Source organism: Megalobrama amblycephala, linkage group LG8 (genome assembly GCF_018812025.1).
Source record: "Megalobrama amblycephala isolate DHTTF-2021 linkage group LG8, ASM1881202v1, whole genome shotgun sequence".
Taxonomy (NCBI): domain Eukaryota; kingdom Metazoa; phylum Chordata; class Actinopteri; order Cypriniformes; family Xenocyprididae; genus Megalobrama; species Megalobrama amblycephala.
In genome coordinates, this window is record NC_063051.1 from 20,922,691 (window position 1) to 20,942,926 (window position 20,236).

Here is a 20,236-nt window from a genome sequence, read left to right on the forward strand (position 1 = left end):
AAAAAGAAAAGCTGAATATTAGTTTATAAATAATATATATTGTTTAAATTGTTACTGCCGTTAGTTATTATTTTGGAATAACTGTAAAAATGCGTAAAAACTTGATGAAATTTATACTTGGTGTTAAAGGGTTCACTTCACCCAAAAATGAAAATTCTGTAATTTATTACTCACCTTCATGAAATCCGATGGCTCCATGAGGCCTTTATAGGGAGCAATGACACTTCCTCTCCCAAGATCCATAAAGGTACTAAAAACATATTTAAATCGGTTCATGTGAGTACAGTGGTTCAATATTAATATTATAAAGTGACGAGAATATTTTTGGTGCGCCAAAAAAACCAAAATAACGACTTATTTAGTGATGGCCGATTTCAAAACACCGCTTCATGAAGCATTGGAGCATTATGAATCAGAGGATCTAATCATGATTCAGATCGCGTCAAACTGCCAACGGCTGAAATCACGTGACTTTGGCGCTCCGAACAGAAGATTCGATACACCGATTCATTTGTTCTCCGATGCTTCCTGAAGCATTGTTTTGAAATCGGCCATCACTAAATAAGTCGTTATTTTGTTTTGTTTTTGGCGCTCCAAAAATATTCTCGCCGCTTTATAATATTAATATTGAACCACTGTACTCCCATGAACTGATTTAAATATGTTTTTAGTACATTAATGGATCTTGAGAGAGGAAGTGTCCATTGCTCCCTATGAAGGCCTCACGGAGCCATCGGATTTCAACTAAATATCTTAATTTGTGTGGGGTGTGGAGCGGCATGAGGGTGAGTAATAAATGACAGAATTTTCATTTTTGGGTGAACTAACCCTTTAATAAGTAGAACATTACATACTGTAAAAATACTAAATATAATTGTATTTGGTCTCTCTTTTTATGTAATGTTAACTTAATCAGGAAAATTGTGTAACAGGGACATAAATGTTGCCTCCTCATTTTAAAACACCACCGCACACCACATTGTGAGGCTTTTATTGTTATCTTATTATTTTAATTTCTTTTCTATATAAAGCACTTTGAATTGTCTGAAATGTACTATATAAATATACTTGCCTTGCCTTACTTTCAGTGTAGCTTAGGTGTATCCGAGGTGTGTTGCTGCCTGTTTTTCTGAAGTAATTTCTCCAAAGTTGTCACAGCAGAGCCTGAATGTTTGTTTAGTATGTATACAAATTGAAATAGATTTCCACTAAATGGCTACAACCTGCCATCTGTTTATCTCCATCTGTTTGTAAATGTTTTTCATAAGCCCTTCTGAACAAAATACCAATAATTTGCATCAAAGTGTAAATCAACTTCTACAATCACAATAACCCCCTTTTCTTGGAATCATTTACAAACAAACAAAACAAAAACACCAATAAACGTGCTCACATTCTCCATATTGACAATCTGATCCTTTATTTGATCCATAGCTTCGCCTGCACAGATTGTAGTGTAAAATCACAGGCATGCAAAATGACACAGCTGGTCAATTCACTCACTCACACACACAAACACACACACATACACACATCAGAGCCACTGAAGACATCCTCAGATGGACAACCGCTTGGTATGCTCACCTTTTCCCGCATAAATAAAGCCATCAAGGGCGCACGCACACATAATGTAGTTGTCCAATAGCAATGAAGAGAAAGCAGCATGTTTTACCTAAAATCAATTCATTGAAGATCAATCTTTAGATTGTTTTTGTGCTTTTTCAGTACTTTTAACTGTACCTTATTGGAATGAAGCATGTAAAAGATGTTTGTGCTTATACCCTCAAAGATTTAATGCCTAAAACCTTGAGCCAAAATATAAATCAGTTTGTTTGTGAAATGCAATTGTAAATGTCACATGTGATTTGTGCCTTAGTTTAATAGGTGCAAAGTTTCTTTGAGAGCATTTTAGTTCATGTTCAGTGAAAGAATGGCGTATTTATTTTGCAGTCCCAGTTATATCAGTTGGGCCAGACTCGAAGCAGTCTCTCTTCTCCTTGCCTGCATCTGGCCTGAAATGCTGAAGATCCCCACTGTCCTCTCCCACCGTCTCTGTCCTGGCCCTGTCCTCTCTAAGAGAAAAGCTGCTGCGGCATAAACGCTAACCGCTAACACTGTGAAACTCCCAACCACCAGCATCACCAACCCAGATATATACATATCATTCAGTGCCTTGCCGGGTTTGGGCATGTGGTAGGCCAAGGCCACGTCTAGGAGCACAGCCCCACAGATGAGCAGAGATGTTCCCGTGATCAACATGATGAGGACGTCAGATAAACCGCCACTTTTTAGCATGTTGATCCGGCGCCTGCTACGCACGCAGTTCATGTCCTGGACAGCGGAGCTCAGCAGCTGCTTTAGGAGGACGGCCAGAGCGAGAAGGCAAAGAGTGGTTCCGGCGCCCAGCCGCCACTCGCTGGAAAGACTGGTGGTGGTGGAAAGGAGGCCTACGCCGCCCAGGCCGCAGCCTAAGATCAAGGCCACTGAAGCGCAATAGCATAATAATGATTTGCGTGGCTCACTGAACCACCAGAGCTCCACCTGCTCCTCCAGGAGGTTCTGCTGGATGCGAGCCGGGTCAGGATGGGGGTGGCCCCTCGGAGGGGAATAGTCCTCCAGTTCTGACATGATGTTCACTGCTAATGGTGCTCAGGACTGGTCCCAACCGTGAGAGGACACCTGGCTAGAGTTCCTGGAGAAAACAAGATGGAAATTAGGTAAGAAGTGGCCATGTGTACAGTTGACAAAACATGAAAAAAATCCCGTTCAATTCACAATAAGAGATTCACAGTGAGAATGTTTCAGGCATTATGTAAATGCATTTTAGTTTGTATATTTCAGTTCATTACTGAATATTTAATTATTATTGATACACTGTAATATACCAACCTACTTATAACCTATATAAAATCTGATTTTCTACCTTAAAATACATATAACTACCATAAAAATTCAAGTAGTAAAATAAAAGGGCACATGATCAATTAAAGGCTGTCAAAATGCCATCAGGGTAGCACATATCAATAAAATAAAGCTCTAAACATTAACTAAATAACATAAAATGTAACAAAAAACTGTGTAACTGATTATGAAAATAGGAAGAAACATGATTAATTATTTAAAATATACCAAAATGAGGCGCATCATGCTGGGACATCTAGAGACATCTTTTTACGTGTTTTTACCATAAATTTAATATATTATAAAATTATCAGATGCGCACTATCTGCCGTTATGGTTTTGAATTGCTTGAGATATGATTGAAATCACTTCAAAAAGGAAAATACAGTTAAGTGCAACATGTGCAGCACAAGTCTGTCATACAGGCCAGATAACATTATAATGAGAACACTATAATGTGATTGGGACATGGCTTTTAATGGTGAGATCGGCCAATATATCGGTTATCGGCTTTCAAATATAAAGAATTATCAGTTCGGTGCATCCCTAAAAATTATAATTTTACTGTAAATTATATAAATGAAATTACCCATTAAATTTAATATAAATTATACCATATATAAATTTCACTGCATTAAATTATAGTAAGCAATTAACAGGTTTTCACTTTAGCATTATTAAAAAAAAAAATTTCCATTCAAAATGATGAACAGTTTATACTGTTACTGGTATGTTAAATGGCACATCCCTCCCGCCACTCTCCAAAATATGCAAAAATGTACAAAATGTTGCAAATATTATGTAAATTATTCAGTGAGGTTTTAAAAACACCATTCTGGAGTCAGACCAAGCTGCTCAATGATTAAAACACAGCTTTATTTATAAAGCTGTTCTTAAAATCAATTTATGATGTAATCAAACAATGGAAACAAGGTTTAATTTAAACACTTGTGTTTAGTCTAAAGCATGTTAATGTGGCTGGGGACGACCATGTGGATGGGTGTAGAGAGAGAATAAAGATTTTAAGTAGTTAGAGAAGACAATTTCCCTTCTGCTCAGGGGCTCAAGCCTTAATTCCTTTACAAATGGCCTGTCTCTGTGGTCCCTGTGACCCTCAAGGTTGCAGGACAGCTTGTCTTTACAATCCCGTAAGTGGCTTTGCCTTCACAGTCAGCACTGCTGCACCAGCAAACCGCATCTGCTCTTAAACTACACTGCATACATTATAATCACGGACGAAGACAAACTATATTTCTTTTTATCCAGGACCAGTGTCATTCATTTGCACTGTTTGTTCAAAGTGCGTGTGTAGCAGTAGGGGTTGTGTACATGTACGTTTGTGAAGCTTTGATAATTAAGTCCCTGTGGACCTGAGTCTCATATCACTGACATACTGCTTTCCTGTGACTGAGGTGAGGCATGAAGAAAGAAAAGTCAATCAAGAAAGCCCATGAAAACAAAAACACTAAAGTCCATGATAATATTGCAATGATTGTTAAAGAGATTCTGTCATAATAGAATTTTTAAAGAATAATAATAGTCACTTTTTTCAGTACCATTATGAATGGGGACATTCAAGCTTCAAAAAAGAAGTGAAATAACCATAAAAGTGGTCCATAAGACGTTTTTTGTTATATTGTGTTTTAAATCTTATGTGTGAAAAACAGACCAGAGATTAATTCAGTAACTGAAAATCCCATCCTGGCTCTTTTTGAAACATGAATGATTCATTCTTTTGAGTCAAGATTTTTTCAATTAATCTGATGATCCAGTTCACAAAACCAGTCTGAATGATTTGTTTATTAATTAGATTCATCTGCTTCTTGAGTTCAACTCACTGACTCATTGATTTATTCAGTGTTTATCTTCACTGGATGGATAGATTAACAGTAAGTAACAACTTAAATTTTGGTCTGATGTAAAGGTGCTGTGTGTAAATTTAAGCGGCATCTAGCGGTGAGGTTGCGAACTGCAACTAACGGCGCACACCCCTCCCTTTCGAGGAAGCTACGATGGCCGTCTGGCCGACATGTCGTCGTCTGAGAGAGCAGAGAGTAGCTTGTGTTAAGCAATGAGGTTTCTTCTTACCTCTAACAAAGAACGGTCTCTGCTTCTAATAAACCAGATGACTGCAACTACTACTACGTGCATATTCAACGTAGTGACAATGCAAGCTGCCTCTAAAAACACAAACGATTTAGAAGAAGAACAACATAGTGGCGAAACGCGCTCGGTAGAGTGTTTGTCCGTTTAGGGCTGCTGTAGAAACATATGTATGAGATAGAAATGGCTCATTTTAAGGTAATACAAACATAACGGTTCATTATGTAAGGTCTTTATATACCACTGAAAACATAGTTATGTATATAATACTGCATTTCTGTCAAATGATCCCCCCAAATTTTACTCATTGACCTTAAACACAAAGTCATCTAAAGTAGGAAGACTTTGTATATAGTCATATGGACCACTTTGTGAATCTCCATTGTGTTTCACAAAAGAAAGAACAGGTTTGAAACAACATGAGGGCGTGTAAATGCTGACAGAATGTTCATTTTGAGTGCTATTTCTATAATAATTAATCACAATGGTTAATGTTTCTTTTACTGCTGGCCAGAAAGCAATGACAACAAACACAGCACTGACTTTGTACTATTTCTGCATTCCCAGGTAGTTCAACCTGCATTATCCCATCTGCCCAATTTAATGAGAGCCCTTCAATCCTATTTAAGTAGGCTCAGCCTTTTGAATCTTTTATCAAAATATCATGAACATCATCTTGGATGAGTGCCTTATGTTATAGTAGAAGTGTACTCACCCTAAAGAATTACTGTATAAAGTAGTGGCAGAGCAGTTTATCATTCACTGGTGCATTCACTTTCAGTCATTTCCCCAACAGAGGGTGGAGAGAGAAAAGACAGCAAGGAAATATTCTATATCACCTCAGGGTTGGGACTTGCTTATTATTTGTGTCCTTCACCTTAGCTTATACTTAAAAAGAAATCATTTCTAATAATATACTGACTTTCAGTTTTGATTTGCAGTGGCTCCTTGGGAAGTTTTCCTCTTTAGTTTTGTGATGTCACTGACAGGTGCAGTCCAGACTCCAGAGTATATTTATAAGACTGCCTGCATGAACACAACCAGGCTAACCGGAAAACTGAAAGTGTGCAAGACGCAGTTGTTAGTTTTAAAGTATTTGTAATTATTATTAGTCAGATTCCTTTAGGCTGACATGGTATCGATGGAAAAACCTTCTAAATGGCTGATCTGTCAGTGTAGTGGCCTTGGGGCTGGACAGCCGTCCAACTTAGCCCTCAATTTAAAAAACAGTCCACAGTCAGTTTGCCTGCAAGGTCTCTCTGAGGTTATTTCATAGGCAAAATGTCCCTGGCTGTCAGTGCATGAGTGATCCACAAACCAGGACAGAGGTGTTCAGCTTTAGTAGCATCTTGACAGTGTTCCTCCTCCTCTTTCTTAGCTCATGTTGCTGTTGGCTATTGAAGCTTGGTGGTTTTCTTGAAGATTTAGAGCAAACGGCATCTTTCCCGACAGGTGTGAATGCTGAGCATTGTGGCAGGCCAAGCGCACTATTCATTCTCTAGTCAAGCGGTACACTGTTGTATCTCTGACTGCACGTCTCTGATGTATCTGCAAAAGAAGCGTTCATAAAGCAGGCTCTTGTCTTGTCTCCGGTCACCATACAACAGCTGATGCCTTGTCTAGCATACTCTTCTCTGCCTGGTTGCTAGACAAAAACAATGGAGCAAGTCTCTGAGTCCTTCTCCAGGCCAGGAGGAAACAGGTCACTATCTGTGTGGAGACAAAAGAAGCAAAGAATGACAGCTTGATGGGAAGGGGATGTGTAAAGGATATGCAGTATGTCTAATTCATCAGGGTTTAACAAATTGCTTTTGATTGTTAAGGGAGGAAACTGCTGTGAAGATCTGAGCAGGGGCAGAACTTGCCTTTTCCATATGGGGGTAACAGAACAATCTTTGCAACAAGGTGGAAGTGGATGGAAAATGTCCAGAAAACCTTCATGAAATATTCATTTTTTATTTAAAGCTATTTTCCCAAGCAATATCAATATATTCCGAAGCCATGTCTGCTTGCTTTATCCATTGGAAGTCTGTCATATATTAGCTCCTATGAAGGCACCATTTTCAGGCATCATAAGTGCACACTCACCACGATGGTTTTTCCAAAAAGAAGGGAATTTAATTATGTTGTCTTTGGGACTGCATGTATCCTTCATGGAGTAATCAATCCCATAATACACTGCAACAAGTTCAGAGAAAAAATAAATCCAAGATGGTGGATGAAGTGAGAGAAATATTAGCTGCATCTGAATATGCATACTTCCCAACTACAGTGGCATGAAAAAGTATGTGAACCCCTTGCAGAATCTGTGAAAATGAGAATTATTTTAATAAAATAAGAGGGATAATAAAAAATGCATGTTATTTTTTGTTTAGTACTGTCCTGAGTAAGATATTTTACATAAAAGATGTTTGCATTTAATTCACAAGACAAAACAATAGCTGAATTTATTAATAATTTATTCATAAGTATGTGAACCATTGATTCTCAATACTGTGTGTGGTTACCTGATGATCCACGACTGTTTTTTTGTTTTGTGATGGTTGTTCACGAGTCTCTTGTTTGTCCTGAGCAGTTAAACTGAGCACTGTTCTTCAGAAAATTCCTCCAGGTCCTGCAGATTCATCAGTTTTCAAGCATTTTTGCATATTTGAACCCTTTCCAGCAGTGGCTGTATGATTTTTAGATCCGTCTTTTCACACTGAGGACAACTGAGGGACTCAAACTCAACTATTAAAAAAGGTTCAAACATTCACTGATGCTCCAGAAGGAAACACGATGCATTAAGAGCCGAGGGGTGAAAACTTTTGAATTCAAATATCAAGGAATATTGTACTTAATTTTTCTCCCGGGAAACATGCAAGTATCTTCTGTTGGTTCCGAAGGGCAGTACTAAATGAAAAACAATGATATTTAAACAAAATAAGAAAAATTGTAACATCTTCATCCTGTTCAAAAGTTTTCACACCCTGACTCTTAATGCATCGTGTTTCCTTCTGGAGCATCAGTGAATGTTTGAACCTTTTTTAATAGTTGAGTTTGAGTCCCTCAGTTGTCCTCAGTATGAAAACACAGATCTCAAAATCCTACAGTCACTGCTGGAAAGGGTTCAAATATGCAAAAATGCTTGAAAACTGATGAATCTGCAGGAGCTAGAGGTTTTTCTGAAGAACAGTGCTCAGTTTAACTGCTCAGAACCAACAAGAGACTCATGAACAACCATCACAAAACAAACAAACAGTCGTGGATCATCAGGTAACCACACACAGTATTGAGAATCAAGGGTTCACATACTTATGAATGGGGTTATTTTAATAAATTCAGCTATTGTTTTGTCTTGTGAACTAAATGCAAACATCTTTTATGTAAAATATCTTATTCAGGACAGTACTAAACAAAAAATAACATGCATTTTTTATTATCCCTCTTATTTTATTAAAATAATTCTCATTTTCACAGATTCTGCAAGGGGTTCACATACTTTTTCATGCCACTGTATATACCCAGCTAACAAAAAATGTTAGAACGTTTTGCTACCATTTCCATTAAGTTTCGAAAATATTACTTCAGAATGTTCTCGGAATGTTTAAAACGTCCCGTTTTTTATTTTTTATTTCTTAGTTATGTGAATGTTAGCGAAAACGTTAGAGAATATTGCAATTATCATTAATATAATAATCATTTTGCAAGTATTATGGAAATTTCACTTTTGAATGTTCTCTGAACCATCTGAAAGAAGTAGCAAGTAGTAACATTTAAAAAAGACTAGCATCCAACTAAAATGTTTCAGAAAAATGTTCAATGAATGATATATAAATAACATTTTTATGCTAATATTTTGATATATTATTATTGACCAGATAACTTTAAATGAACATTCTATTAATGTTACTATGTTCAAAATCAGTGTTCATAAAACATTAGATGCAAAGTAACCGGATGACCTGTTAGTTGTAGTAGTAGGCCTACTACAGACCTACTACAGACCACTGTTCAGCAAGTCTGTTTCTTCCTCAAATGTTTAATATAGGCATGTTGAATATTTAAGAGATCCTAAAAGGGTTAGTTCGCCCAAAAATGAAATTAATTACTGTCATTAATTACTCTCCATCATTTCATTTCAAATCCATAAAACCTTCGTTCATCTTCAGAACACAAATGAAGATATTTTTGATGAAATCCGAGAGATATATGACATGTCCATATACAGCAATATAATCAACACTTTCAAGTTCCAGAAAGGTATTAAAGACATAGTTAAAACAGTTGACGTGATTGCAGTGGTTCAACCTTAATTTTATGAAGCGATGAGAATACTAAACGAAAATAATGGCTTTATTCAACAATCTCTTCTCATCCCTGTCATTATCCTTATGCAGTTGCCAGAGTAAGCACAGTGAAGGCTTCCGTGTTTAAGTCCGAATGCCAGCTCAGTATTGGCCAAAGTTCCACACGTGAGCAGCACGACGCATGCGTGTGATGTTGACGCAGGAGCCGGCCAATAATGAGTCAGGGTTCTGACGTAGAACCTGGAAGCCCTGGACGTAAACAACATATGAGAATTACATGATATTGTTGAATCAAGTCTTTATTTTTGTTTTTGTGCAAAAAGTATTCTCGTAGCTTCATAAAATTAAGGTTGAACCACTGCAGTCACGTCAACAGTTTTAAAGATGTCTTTAGTACCTTTCTGTAACTTGAAAGTGTTGATTACATTGCTGTATATGGACGAGTCATATATCTCTCATATTTCATCAAAAATATCTTAATTTGTGTTCCAAAGATGAACGAAGGTCTTACGGGTGTGGAACAACATGAGGGTGTGTGATTAATGACAGAAATTTCATTTTTGGGTGAACTAACCATTTAAGAGTTAAATTACAGAAAAACAGTTTATAATGAAGTACAGACAATGCTAATGGCATTACAAGCACACAACAGGCTAAAACTCTAAATTTCACTCATTAGTATTAAATAAGTTATGTTGTGGTATAGTTTGTATAAGATTTGGGTTCTGGAGGGCTAAGAGTAAGTTGTTATGGTTATGCTTCTTGCTGCCCCTCTCTCCTTCTTGCTTAATCCACATTTTATCAGCCTGCACACATGGCTCAAGTTACTGTCAGGCATAACCTCAGGAACAAACCGCAAACAGCAGCTGGCTTGGACCCTGCCTTTAGAGCTACATAAACCACCCTTGATTTTTCACTCTTAATCTCTTATTATTTCAACTGAGAAATCCGCACTATCGCAGTATCTTATCTGTCTCTTATTTCCCCCTATGTTGCACTGCCGTTCTGGTGGCTGGGGAGGAACAGCCTTTTTGAAAAGCACAGCTCCAGCTCCCAGTGCTCTTTCTTTTCATCATAAAAGTTAACATATGCCATGTACCTTATTCCATCATTTCACTTCAAGACTCAGTGGTGTCATTACATCCTCTCTTTCCATCAGTATACTTTCCCTAAAGAACACTCCTTCATTCCAACCCCTCACTGCAGCTTACCGCCACATTCGTAGAAGGAAATAGAACACAAAATGACATTATAAAGACAGATTACTCAATCTTACTCTGCGTAAAATCTCAATGTCCTCTATGTATGATTAACTCGACAACAATAGACCCGGTACAGCTTATATGGGTGTGCAAATACCGTAGAAACAACATGAGTCATACGTCTCAGTAAAGACTGGAATACAATGCATGATTTTTGCCAATTTGCAGTTTGGACGCGTCAACGCTACTTGCCAAAAGTCAGAACAGATTTTGGGTAGTTGAAAGTCTTGAATGCGGTACACAACTTTTAAAGTTGGAACAGATTTTAAAACATTAGGCATTAGGGGTGTAACGGAACACAAAAGTCATGGTTCGGTACCTACCTCAGTTTTGGGGTCAAGGTTAGTTACGATTTCGGTACAATAGGAGAAATGGTAACACTTTAATTTAGGATTTTCCAATTCTCACTATTAACTAATTATTAACTATGACTTTTGCCTCAATAAACCCCTAATTACTGCTTATTAATAGTTAGTAAGGTAGTTGTTAAGTCATTATGGGATGTAGAATATATAGGCATGCAGAATAAGGCATTAATACCTGCTTTATTAGTACTAATAAACAGCCAATATCCTAGTAATATGCATGCTAATAAGCAACTAGTTAATAGTGAGAAAAGGAACAAATCCACAATGCTAGGTTTATTTGATTTTATTTTGAACAGACAGTAGTGCAATCACAGTTTGTTCCACCAAGCAACATTTAGTCCCCTAGTTGGTAGAAGTACAGCCTCCTATAGTGTACTAAGCACTAAGCAGTAAACAGAATGCACTCTTGCAAAGGTCATATTGTTTTTTGCAGTGCTGATAAAAAACAAAAGGTATTTGGTCACAATCAGCTACAAAACTCAAAAGGATCTTGTGTTATAAAAGTACAAAATAAATAAGAATAATGAAAAATAAAACTTAGGAGTGTTACAGTTGGCTCCACTTTAACTATATTTAAACAAAGCTTAAGCCCAACTAGGGATGGGTACCGAAACCCGGTATTTTATTTTGAACGGTGTAGACAGTACGGTTCTGTGCTGGAGAAATTATGAAGAAAATAATCACAGACATTATTTGATTCTATCTCGCCAGAGTCCAGCTGTTTCTATATGCAATAATATTAGGAAGCAATTTTTGCTTTCGCAAGAAGAGAGATTCACGCAGAGAAGCCTCAGCGCGCGCAGTCATGAAAGCCCTAGCCTAATTGGTGAGGAGAGAACTAAAAAACTAAACGTCTGTACAGGCGTGTGCTTTGATATTAAGCTAATTTTATTTTGATTTTGATGTTCCAAGGATCATCAGAAAGAAGATATCTGAGGTAAAACTATTAAAAACTACGTTTCGTCTAGCTGCGCGCGTTCGTTCCTCCCTAAACTCAAACTTAAGGTGTCAGCACACGGTGATTGTTGTAAAATAGTCTTTAGCACTAATGTTTGAAAATTATTATCAGTAAACAGCACAATAATGCAAGAGACGCTGTTCCTCAGGCTGAATTGCGGCGCGCGCTTCAAAACGGATTGCAAATAGACAAACAAATTACACGTTGGGCTTCAGGTGCACGTCCAAAAGATCAAATACACACAATAGTATGTTAAAATGACCGGATTGGAGTGTGTTTAGCTACATAAATGCAGTTTATATCGGAAGTGTACATGAACAGCTGGGAGAAAATCCGATGTGTGTTAATATATTGTCTTAAAGTGACAGCAGTCACCTTCTGACAATTATGCCATCAGTGTTAATCAAACAACAAAATGCAAAGAGAAAATCACTCACAGCACTTCTTCTGAATATAGTTAGCTTTAATAAGAGTTAATCTATTAATTTATACTGTGAAAACCATGCAGTGTTACTTTACATTTGGTTACTATAGATTTCTTTTATAGGCTAGGCCTATATTACTTATAGGCCTATATTACTTACAATGACAAATAAAAGCACTTTATTTCATTTGTGTCTTTGTTTTATTGTATTTGGCAGTTTGTTTCTTTGTTCATGTTCTTACTGTATCTTATATAAAACACCAAAAATGCCAGACACTATATAATATAAAGCAAAGTTAATTCAGCTCTCTCTCTCTCTATATAAATATATATATAATATATATATAACAAAAAGTACCGATAAGAATACAGTTAAAGTACCGGATCGATAAGCAGTATCAGTAAGAGTAGTAATACCGTTAAATCCTTAACGATACCCATCCCTAAGCCCAACCCTCCTATACTTAATTTTCTGTGTTCCGCTCCGGAACTCACTTGAGTGCGCGAGCCTTTCAAAATATTCTTCTGTATCCATGAGCACAGAAAGACGCATTCAACGTGTGCACACTATCCAGTGGACTTTGTTTTCAAGTGCTTATATGTAAGTATATTATATATATATATAAATCATTCTCATATGCACTATTCTTCTTCTGCTCTTTTTCCTGTTGTGGCAGTTAGCAAACAGCGTTATATTACCGCGTGCGCCCCCTTATGGATTGGAGTGTTGATCGCCCGTGACTGACTGTATTCGTCATCTGATTGCATGCACCGAACCGTGACCTCCGTACCGTATGGTTCGGGACGAATACATGTACTGTCACACCCCTATTAGGCATCATACAATAGCGACTTTTTACTAGCGAGAAAATCTGGGCATCATATTAAACATCTGAGGATCACGCACACTCAGACTTTCAAGTTGTTCTGAAAACAACAAACTCACACAGAAACATGCGCCTCGGCTCAACCCCCAAATCGGCTCAAAATATGAAACATGTTTGATATCCTCCGAGTGGATGGAATCAAAGTCTGAAGCTAAAAAATTGGAGTCTGTGCCCATCATACACCACACTATTTTTCTGTCAAATCTGTCAACTCCGTCTGGCCAAAATCTGCAGACTGGCTCTAACTTTCAGCAACTAGAATTGACTTCCAGACTGCAAATTGTGGAAAAAAATCAGTGCAAAATCGTCTAATGTATTCCAGCCAAAAGTTGACAGATTTAGCAGAAAATACAAACATATAGTGTATTATGGGCACAGACTTTTTGCTTCAGACTGTGATTCCATCCGGTCGGAGGATATCAAACATGTTTTATATTTTGAGCCGATTTTAGAACACATATGGTTTTCAGTTGTCATGCATCTCCTAGCAACAAGGTGCATGTTTCTGCATAATTTTGTTGTGTTCAGCACAACATGAATGTCTGGTAGTGTGTAAACCTCAAACGTTTAGTATGATTCCCATTTTTCACTGTAATCATTTTCAAAGTCAGCAATTCCTAGTCAGTTCAGATTTTAAAAATCATGTAGTGTATTCCAGGCTTAAGGGTGCTATTTTGTCTTGTACGGCTCTGTATTCACTGCTGTTCGGTGCTTGATTTTCCTGTTTTGGGCACAGCTGCAATATTAAGCACTAATTAAATCACCAATTAACAGGCCCGTCCACCCAGCTCCACACTGCTGACAAAAGGAAAAACGTTCACCTCTCTTCCTGCCTACCGCTCTCCCTTTCATTCTCAAAACAGTGACAGCATCCAGAATGTTCAGTTCTGGCCTCTAGGACAGCAGAAATGTGAACATAGTCCTTAATGCAATACAAAAATAGGGCAACTATCCAATTTGGCCACTGAGCTCTACTCTGTGACCTGACCTCCATCTGTGACATAGACACCAGTACGGTTCAGACACCTGGACCTACTCTTTCACTCTTTAGGGCACGGTTTCGTTCTCACTGGCTGTCTCCGTGTCTGTCACAGAATATTCTGGAATATACACTCTTGGGATGTTTGGATGTTGCCGTGTGCTGTCATGCACCTGTCGTTTTTAAAGATCTGTGCTATCTCTGAGGAAAGAATGAGGAAGGAGCCCAGAGTGTTGGTTTGTTTGGCATCTGGAAGCATAACTTTGAGAGTTCTTTCTTTCTTTGCAGATATATTTGTCAAAACTCTCTATCAAAACTCCAAATATGGATGTTCATCCTTTTATTAAAAAAAAAAAGTACTGTTAAATACTAGTAATGATATCCAATGATGCTACCATGGAACATATTCATCTGCCATAGTATTTACAAGATACTTCAAAGAATCCCACAGTATAATATGATGAAACATTTGGTACTTTTTCTAGAACTATCTGACATTTACATTTTTGTTTGTACTTTCTTTGTCCTATTTTGTCATGTCTTTTACCGGATGGTTACAGTTATCATATGTCATTGTAGGTACATGCCCAACAATTAAGTCACAATAAAACAATAAAATGTCATAAATGTAATTTTATTTTCTATCCATGATCTGACATTTTGTCAGCACCTCCAGTGTAGCTGATTTGTTGCATTAACAATGGTTTAAAAGAGGGTAACCATGATTAATTACTATCTTTTTCTCTCTAAACTATTACCCCGTCACTGTAAAGCACTGTTCACACTCTGCATAGAAAGGGCACCTACAGCATAAAAATAATTTGCTTCACTTTTATTTTATGATACAGAACCATTTTAACTATACAGATGGGAGACATTACCTTTCTTTCCCTATAGGCTGTTATGTAGTACTGTTACAGTTCTGCAGCTCCTCCTTAGCATTTTCCTGTCACTTGACTCATGTTAGATAATCTTTAAACCACAATGTGTTTAACATACACCATAATTGTCTACAATATACATCATCTGATAATTATATTACTTCCTCATTCCAAATGTCTAGTATACTGGATAGATTTGTTTTAGATTATATATGTTTTGAGCACCAGTTTCTGGTGTTCTACACAACTTATAGAACATATAGACTGGTAATTTGTGTGAAGATTTATTTTGGTCAGCTCAGATATAAAATCAGAAATGGCAGCATGTGACAAAGACCCTCCACACCTCTGACACCAAAAAAGTTGAATGCAGTTTGCATATTTGTCATAATAGAATGTTACTGTTATAAGATGTGAAAAAAAGAATGGTGTCTGTGTACACTGGATGTTTGTTTATATAATTGCAAAAGGACCTGCTCCAGGGAATAAATGAATACATTTTGTTCATTAGTAGGCCTGTTACTCACAAATGTTTTCAAGTAACTAGATTATAATGTTAAAAAAAGCCTATAAAGTAGGCTTAATTATTAATATTTTATCTGATAAAGCTGATGACATGCAGTATATACAGAAAATGTGCTGAACTTGTTTTATGATGTAACACTGTTGAAAGCACTGGTGAATAATCTTATATTTACATTTCATTTATCAGGATAATATTTTGTGTGCTTAAGTCCATATATCCAGTATGTTAGTTACAGTCCTAAAGTGAAGTTTTAGGAGTGCTGATATTATATTCTGGGATGCTGTGACATGAAATTGGGGGCTATTTTCCTTGGCAGAGGAAAAAAAGTAAAAAAAAAAAAGTGGCCAAATCTTTCATTTTTATATTAAACAACACAATATCAGTCCTATTGTAGTAGGCTAGTATCAGAACAACATGTTCATATTGAGTAGAGCACTCTTGCTTGTGCGCTATTGGTTAATGTATATTATTATATAATTCCCTGTCACATAAAAAATGAAATTTTATAGCCATTTTATATACAGTAATTAAACATTAAGTAAACATTGTATGTTTCCCATCTCAGTATATAGATGATATAAACAGTTTTGAATATCTACCCTCATACATTTGTTTACAAAATGTTTCCTCATGTTGAGACGAATTTCCAGAAGTGAAAAGCACACTTTTTAAGAACAAAGTCCTTTAACTCCAGTACAAAGTTTACATGTCATACGAAGCTTTATCAAGGTGTATGTCCTCTTATCTGTCTAATGTATAACTCGTAACAAATATATTTCTAATTAAGCCTAAAAGAGTTCGAAGGCGTACATCAAAACGCTTCCGTTCTTACCTGTGATGCTCTGGCAGGCAGCACACCATCCCGAACCACATCAGCCACTAATATACACGGCAAGAAACGTACAGCCGATATGTCTGAGAGGGGAAACGCGCTCAGCTAAAAGAGACGTCAAGTTTAATGTAAGTCTCGCTCAGTAATCCAGACCGTATCAGGTTGTCATCGCGAATGGCGTTGCAGGTGCAGTGCTCGTTCAGCCCGGACTTTTGCCCTCCGCTCGGAGGAGTGGTCTCTCCTCTCATTGCTACTCTGCTCGCGGAGCTTGTAGTTCAGCTGGGGAGTGTGTGTGTGACCTCGCCGCTCCCCTCCAGTGGGACACCTGCAGCGATAAGAAGCTTCTAGTCCAAAGGTCTAACGTTAAAAGACGCCAATTAAAAACACAAAACAATTTTCTGTTTGTTTGCTCAAGCTGCGCCGCGTTTCAAGTATCGTCTGCGTGACAAAATGCTCCTACCTGGAAATCGTTACCTGCTCTGTTTGCTGTTTAACCGGAAACCCTAGCATGACCAGTGTTTATGAATAGATCACTCAGGCTACTGAGAGAATTGTGTTATTGTGATGGTAGTATTTCCATAAGTAATGGTGAATTTTTAAAACTTGTTGTATAAATCTTTAAAATATTCGAAACTTATGTTTATTTTCAATTTACTTTGATAACCTACACGGTTTTTATTACAAAATGTGGACATGTTTGCAACTTTTATTTCAGTTGTGATGTATTTAATGTATATCAATGCGAAAACAGGGCGGTGCTTAATTTAATCCACAGAGAATTGATTGACGAGGGGTAAAAATAAGAGGATTGGGTGGTGCTCAGAAAAAGGAAAGTTGTTTCCGATGCAGAGCAAGTTATTACATTTTGATTGCAGTGTTTTTTTCAAATGCAAATCACAAGAATATTAGGAAGCGTGCATTAATAAAATAGGATAGATACAGGATCAATTCTGAGTTCATGTTTACTTTAAAGTAATTGCTTTTTATAATTACATTAACATAAGAATGTTCATTTGCAATTCATCTGTTCTCATGAACTATGACTAGGATTTAATCCAACTGATATTGGATTCAACAGCAAATCATTCGATATGCATATAGATTGTCAACTTGTTTGATTAGGTTGTGTGTTTGTAAAGTATCAACATCTAAACTTACATGACAACCAAACATAATGAATAGTTAGTTTGACAATTTATGTAATATCTGATAATTGCAATTATTTACCATCTTTCAAAGTGTGTGTGTGTGAGAGAGAGATAATTTGCACATACCTGTATGAGTATTCTTAGCAGTAGACTGGCTAAGATAGACTTCAATTACTTTGTTAACCTTTATTGTACATAATTTAAAAAAACAAAAAACTTACCATTTGTAGTCAAAAGCATATCACAAAACCTGTTGACTTGTATTAACCCAGGCTAGAACATTCTTTGTGTTCTAGCCAAGAGTGTTCCTGAGCAATATTTTTTTATTTTGACTCGAAATGTTTATTGTCAGTCTACATCTTTAAAAACAACATTCAGAAAAAAAAACCTGACATTATAAATTACATCCCCCCCCCCCCAGGGTTGGCCCAGGTAGCACTAAATATTGCTTATCTGAAAATGGTGACACCCAGTGGTTCAGTAAGGTGACACCTTATACAAGCATCAGTCAATATACAGTATATTACAGGGCAGGCAAGACCATAAACCACTGAAGTCTAATTTCCCAGGTAATTCACAACGAACGCATTGTGTGACATATTATGGAATGTATTCCTCCCTCTGCATCTGAGGCGTTACCCTGCATTTCATGACAACTGGTGTCTCAATACAATCAGAAAAGTGCACCAGTTTGGGTGACTTTTTGAATCATTAGTGTCTCTTATTAGAATAATAAAATGCATGTTTGACAAATCATGTTCTGTTTGTCAGTCGGAGGTGTCCTATTGCACATACACAACACACCCTCTTGTTAGTGTGCGATCACCCCATAAGTTTGCTAACACTATGATTATGCCACCATATTAATATGTAACTGTATTTATACACACGCAGCAAAAACATTACAGCCAAGGAACACTCTCTCTTAGCGCGCTAAAATGCTCCTTCTTTATCTTGTGACAGATGTTGGCTTCGCCACCTCATGCTCCCTGATGTACTGGTCTTTTGGATCTTTGATGTTGTCCCTTAGTCTCTTGGGCTCTTGGGATGAAGCTTACATATTTATGAAGGTCATTCATGAACCTGTGCACTAGTCTCTCTTTATCACTCTCCTGTCAAGGGAAGGAGAAGATACACACACATACACACACACTTTGGACATCATCGGTGATGTGAAGTTTTGAGTGATGTTCTGCTCTTGGTGAGCATTTCTGTTGTGGAAAGAGTCCAGTTTTTGCTCCATCCACCCAGAGGAAAGCAACCCAAGCATTGATCTTTTTCTTCAGCCATTAGTGCTGATCTATTCCCCCTCTGCCTCATCCCGGGTTCATTTGTATTCTAATTGCCAGGCCTTGAAGTGACATGCTACGTTTCGTACAAGGCTGTTTTCTGTCAATGCCATGCCAATACTAGCGTAGTGCTGTCTTCAGCTATGCTTTGATGTTTAATGTGGCATTTGAGCCTAAAGGAGGTCGCATATATTTGCGTATATGTTGTGTTCAGTAGGACATGAGTTAAATTTGAAGATGGACAAAATCACTTTTTTTCACAGCTTGTGAGATCTGTGGTTGACCTCTGTGATTCATATTGAAGTTAGAGTCTCTACAAAATCATGTCCTTCTCCAAATCCTCATCAAACTGGTGATCTACTTTTCTCCTACAATATGTAAGACCATCAAGCTAAATGAGACAGATTTCACACTTAATCAGAACTTAATCAGACCACATCATGATATGAAGTAGAATTGTACAGAAATTGTACAAGGTTGCATATGTATATCTCTTTCATGCATGAATTATGATAACCTCAGTCAGGATTTTTTTTTTATGTCTTTGTATCGCTCTTAGGGCATGAAAAACAAGATTTGAAATGAATTTTTGGTAACACTTTAGAATACTGATCCTTCATTAATGAATAACTTCACAGTAACAAATAAGTAATGCATTATTAACACTTTAGTAACTACTATTAACTAACAAGAAAATGTGATTAATGAATTAGTAAGTAACAGCGCTCAGTTGAAGGTGGTAGTTCACTATTAGCTATAATCAGTAACTACTGTTTTTTTCATACCTCCCAGAGAACTACTATATACAGGTTCATAATTAACATGAATGATGCATAATGTATAATTAATTCTAAAGTGAAGATCACTAGTAATGACTGAAGCATTACCAAATCCTTCAGAAGGAATTACTAATTATTTGGATCAGTATTCTAAAGCGAAAAACATGATAACTCTCTAGTAACTACTGAAGTCATTGTAGACTTTTGAGGTTTTTATACAATTTTGTACAGTAATTCCTTCTGATGTATTTGGTAACACTTAAGTAATTACTAGTGGGTTACCATGAACTTCTAGCCTGGATGCCAGCCGAACTTAGCCCCGCCCACAACATTTTGAGGTCGGGGAGTTCGGTCTGGACTCGATCCGTAGAGGAGTAATTATGCCCGAACAGAAACTGTTCGGACCAATCACATTGTCAGGGCGATGACTGACAGATTATCACCAGAAACGTAATCAGCCACGTCATCAAAGAGCGCTTGGGAAGTTTGATTGACAAGCGATCTAACCAATCAGAACGCCGCATCTGCCATTTTGTCCGACAAAGCAGTCAGGAGTTAGAAGATTAACCTCGGTGGAGTTAAACTTGAAAAATTGTGCATATTGACGTCT

The 20,236-nt window shown here is 37.2% G+C and overlaps 1 protein-coding gene across 5 annotated transcripts; it reads right to left on the reverse strand.

The window, feature by feature from the left end:
* Positions 1 to 1,397: 1,397 nt before the first annotated feature.
* LOC125274013 (transmembrane protein 125) lies at positions 1,398 to 16,935 on the reverse strand. Of its 5 annotated transcripts, none has more exons than XM_048200015.1 (4): positions 16,871 to 16,935; positions 16,411 to 16,735; positions 5,720 to 6,714; positions 1,398 to 2,692 (listed from the first exon to the last, which is right to left on the reverse strand). In XM_048200015.1, the coding sequence occupies exon 4, from the start codon at positions 2,626 to 2,628 to the stop codon at positions 1,957 to 1,959; it is 672 nt and encodes a 223-aa protein (XP_048055972.1). In that variant the 5' UTR covers positions 2,629 to 2,692; positions 5,720 to 6,714; positions 16,411 to 16,735; positions 16,871 to 16,935; the 3' UTR covers positions 1,398 to 1,956. The 5 variants fall into 5 exon arrangements, with proteins under 5 accessions (XP_048055972.1, XP_048055974.1, XP_048055975.1 ...); XM_048200017.1 differs by having other exon boundaries at positions 5,720 to 5,778; positions 5,927 to 6,714; positions 16,411 to 16,935; XM_048200018.1 differs by having other exon boundaries at positions 5,720 to 6,061; positions 6,156 to 6,714; positions 16,411 to 16,934.
* Positions 16,936 to 20,236: the final 3,301 nt, after the last annotated feature.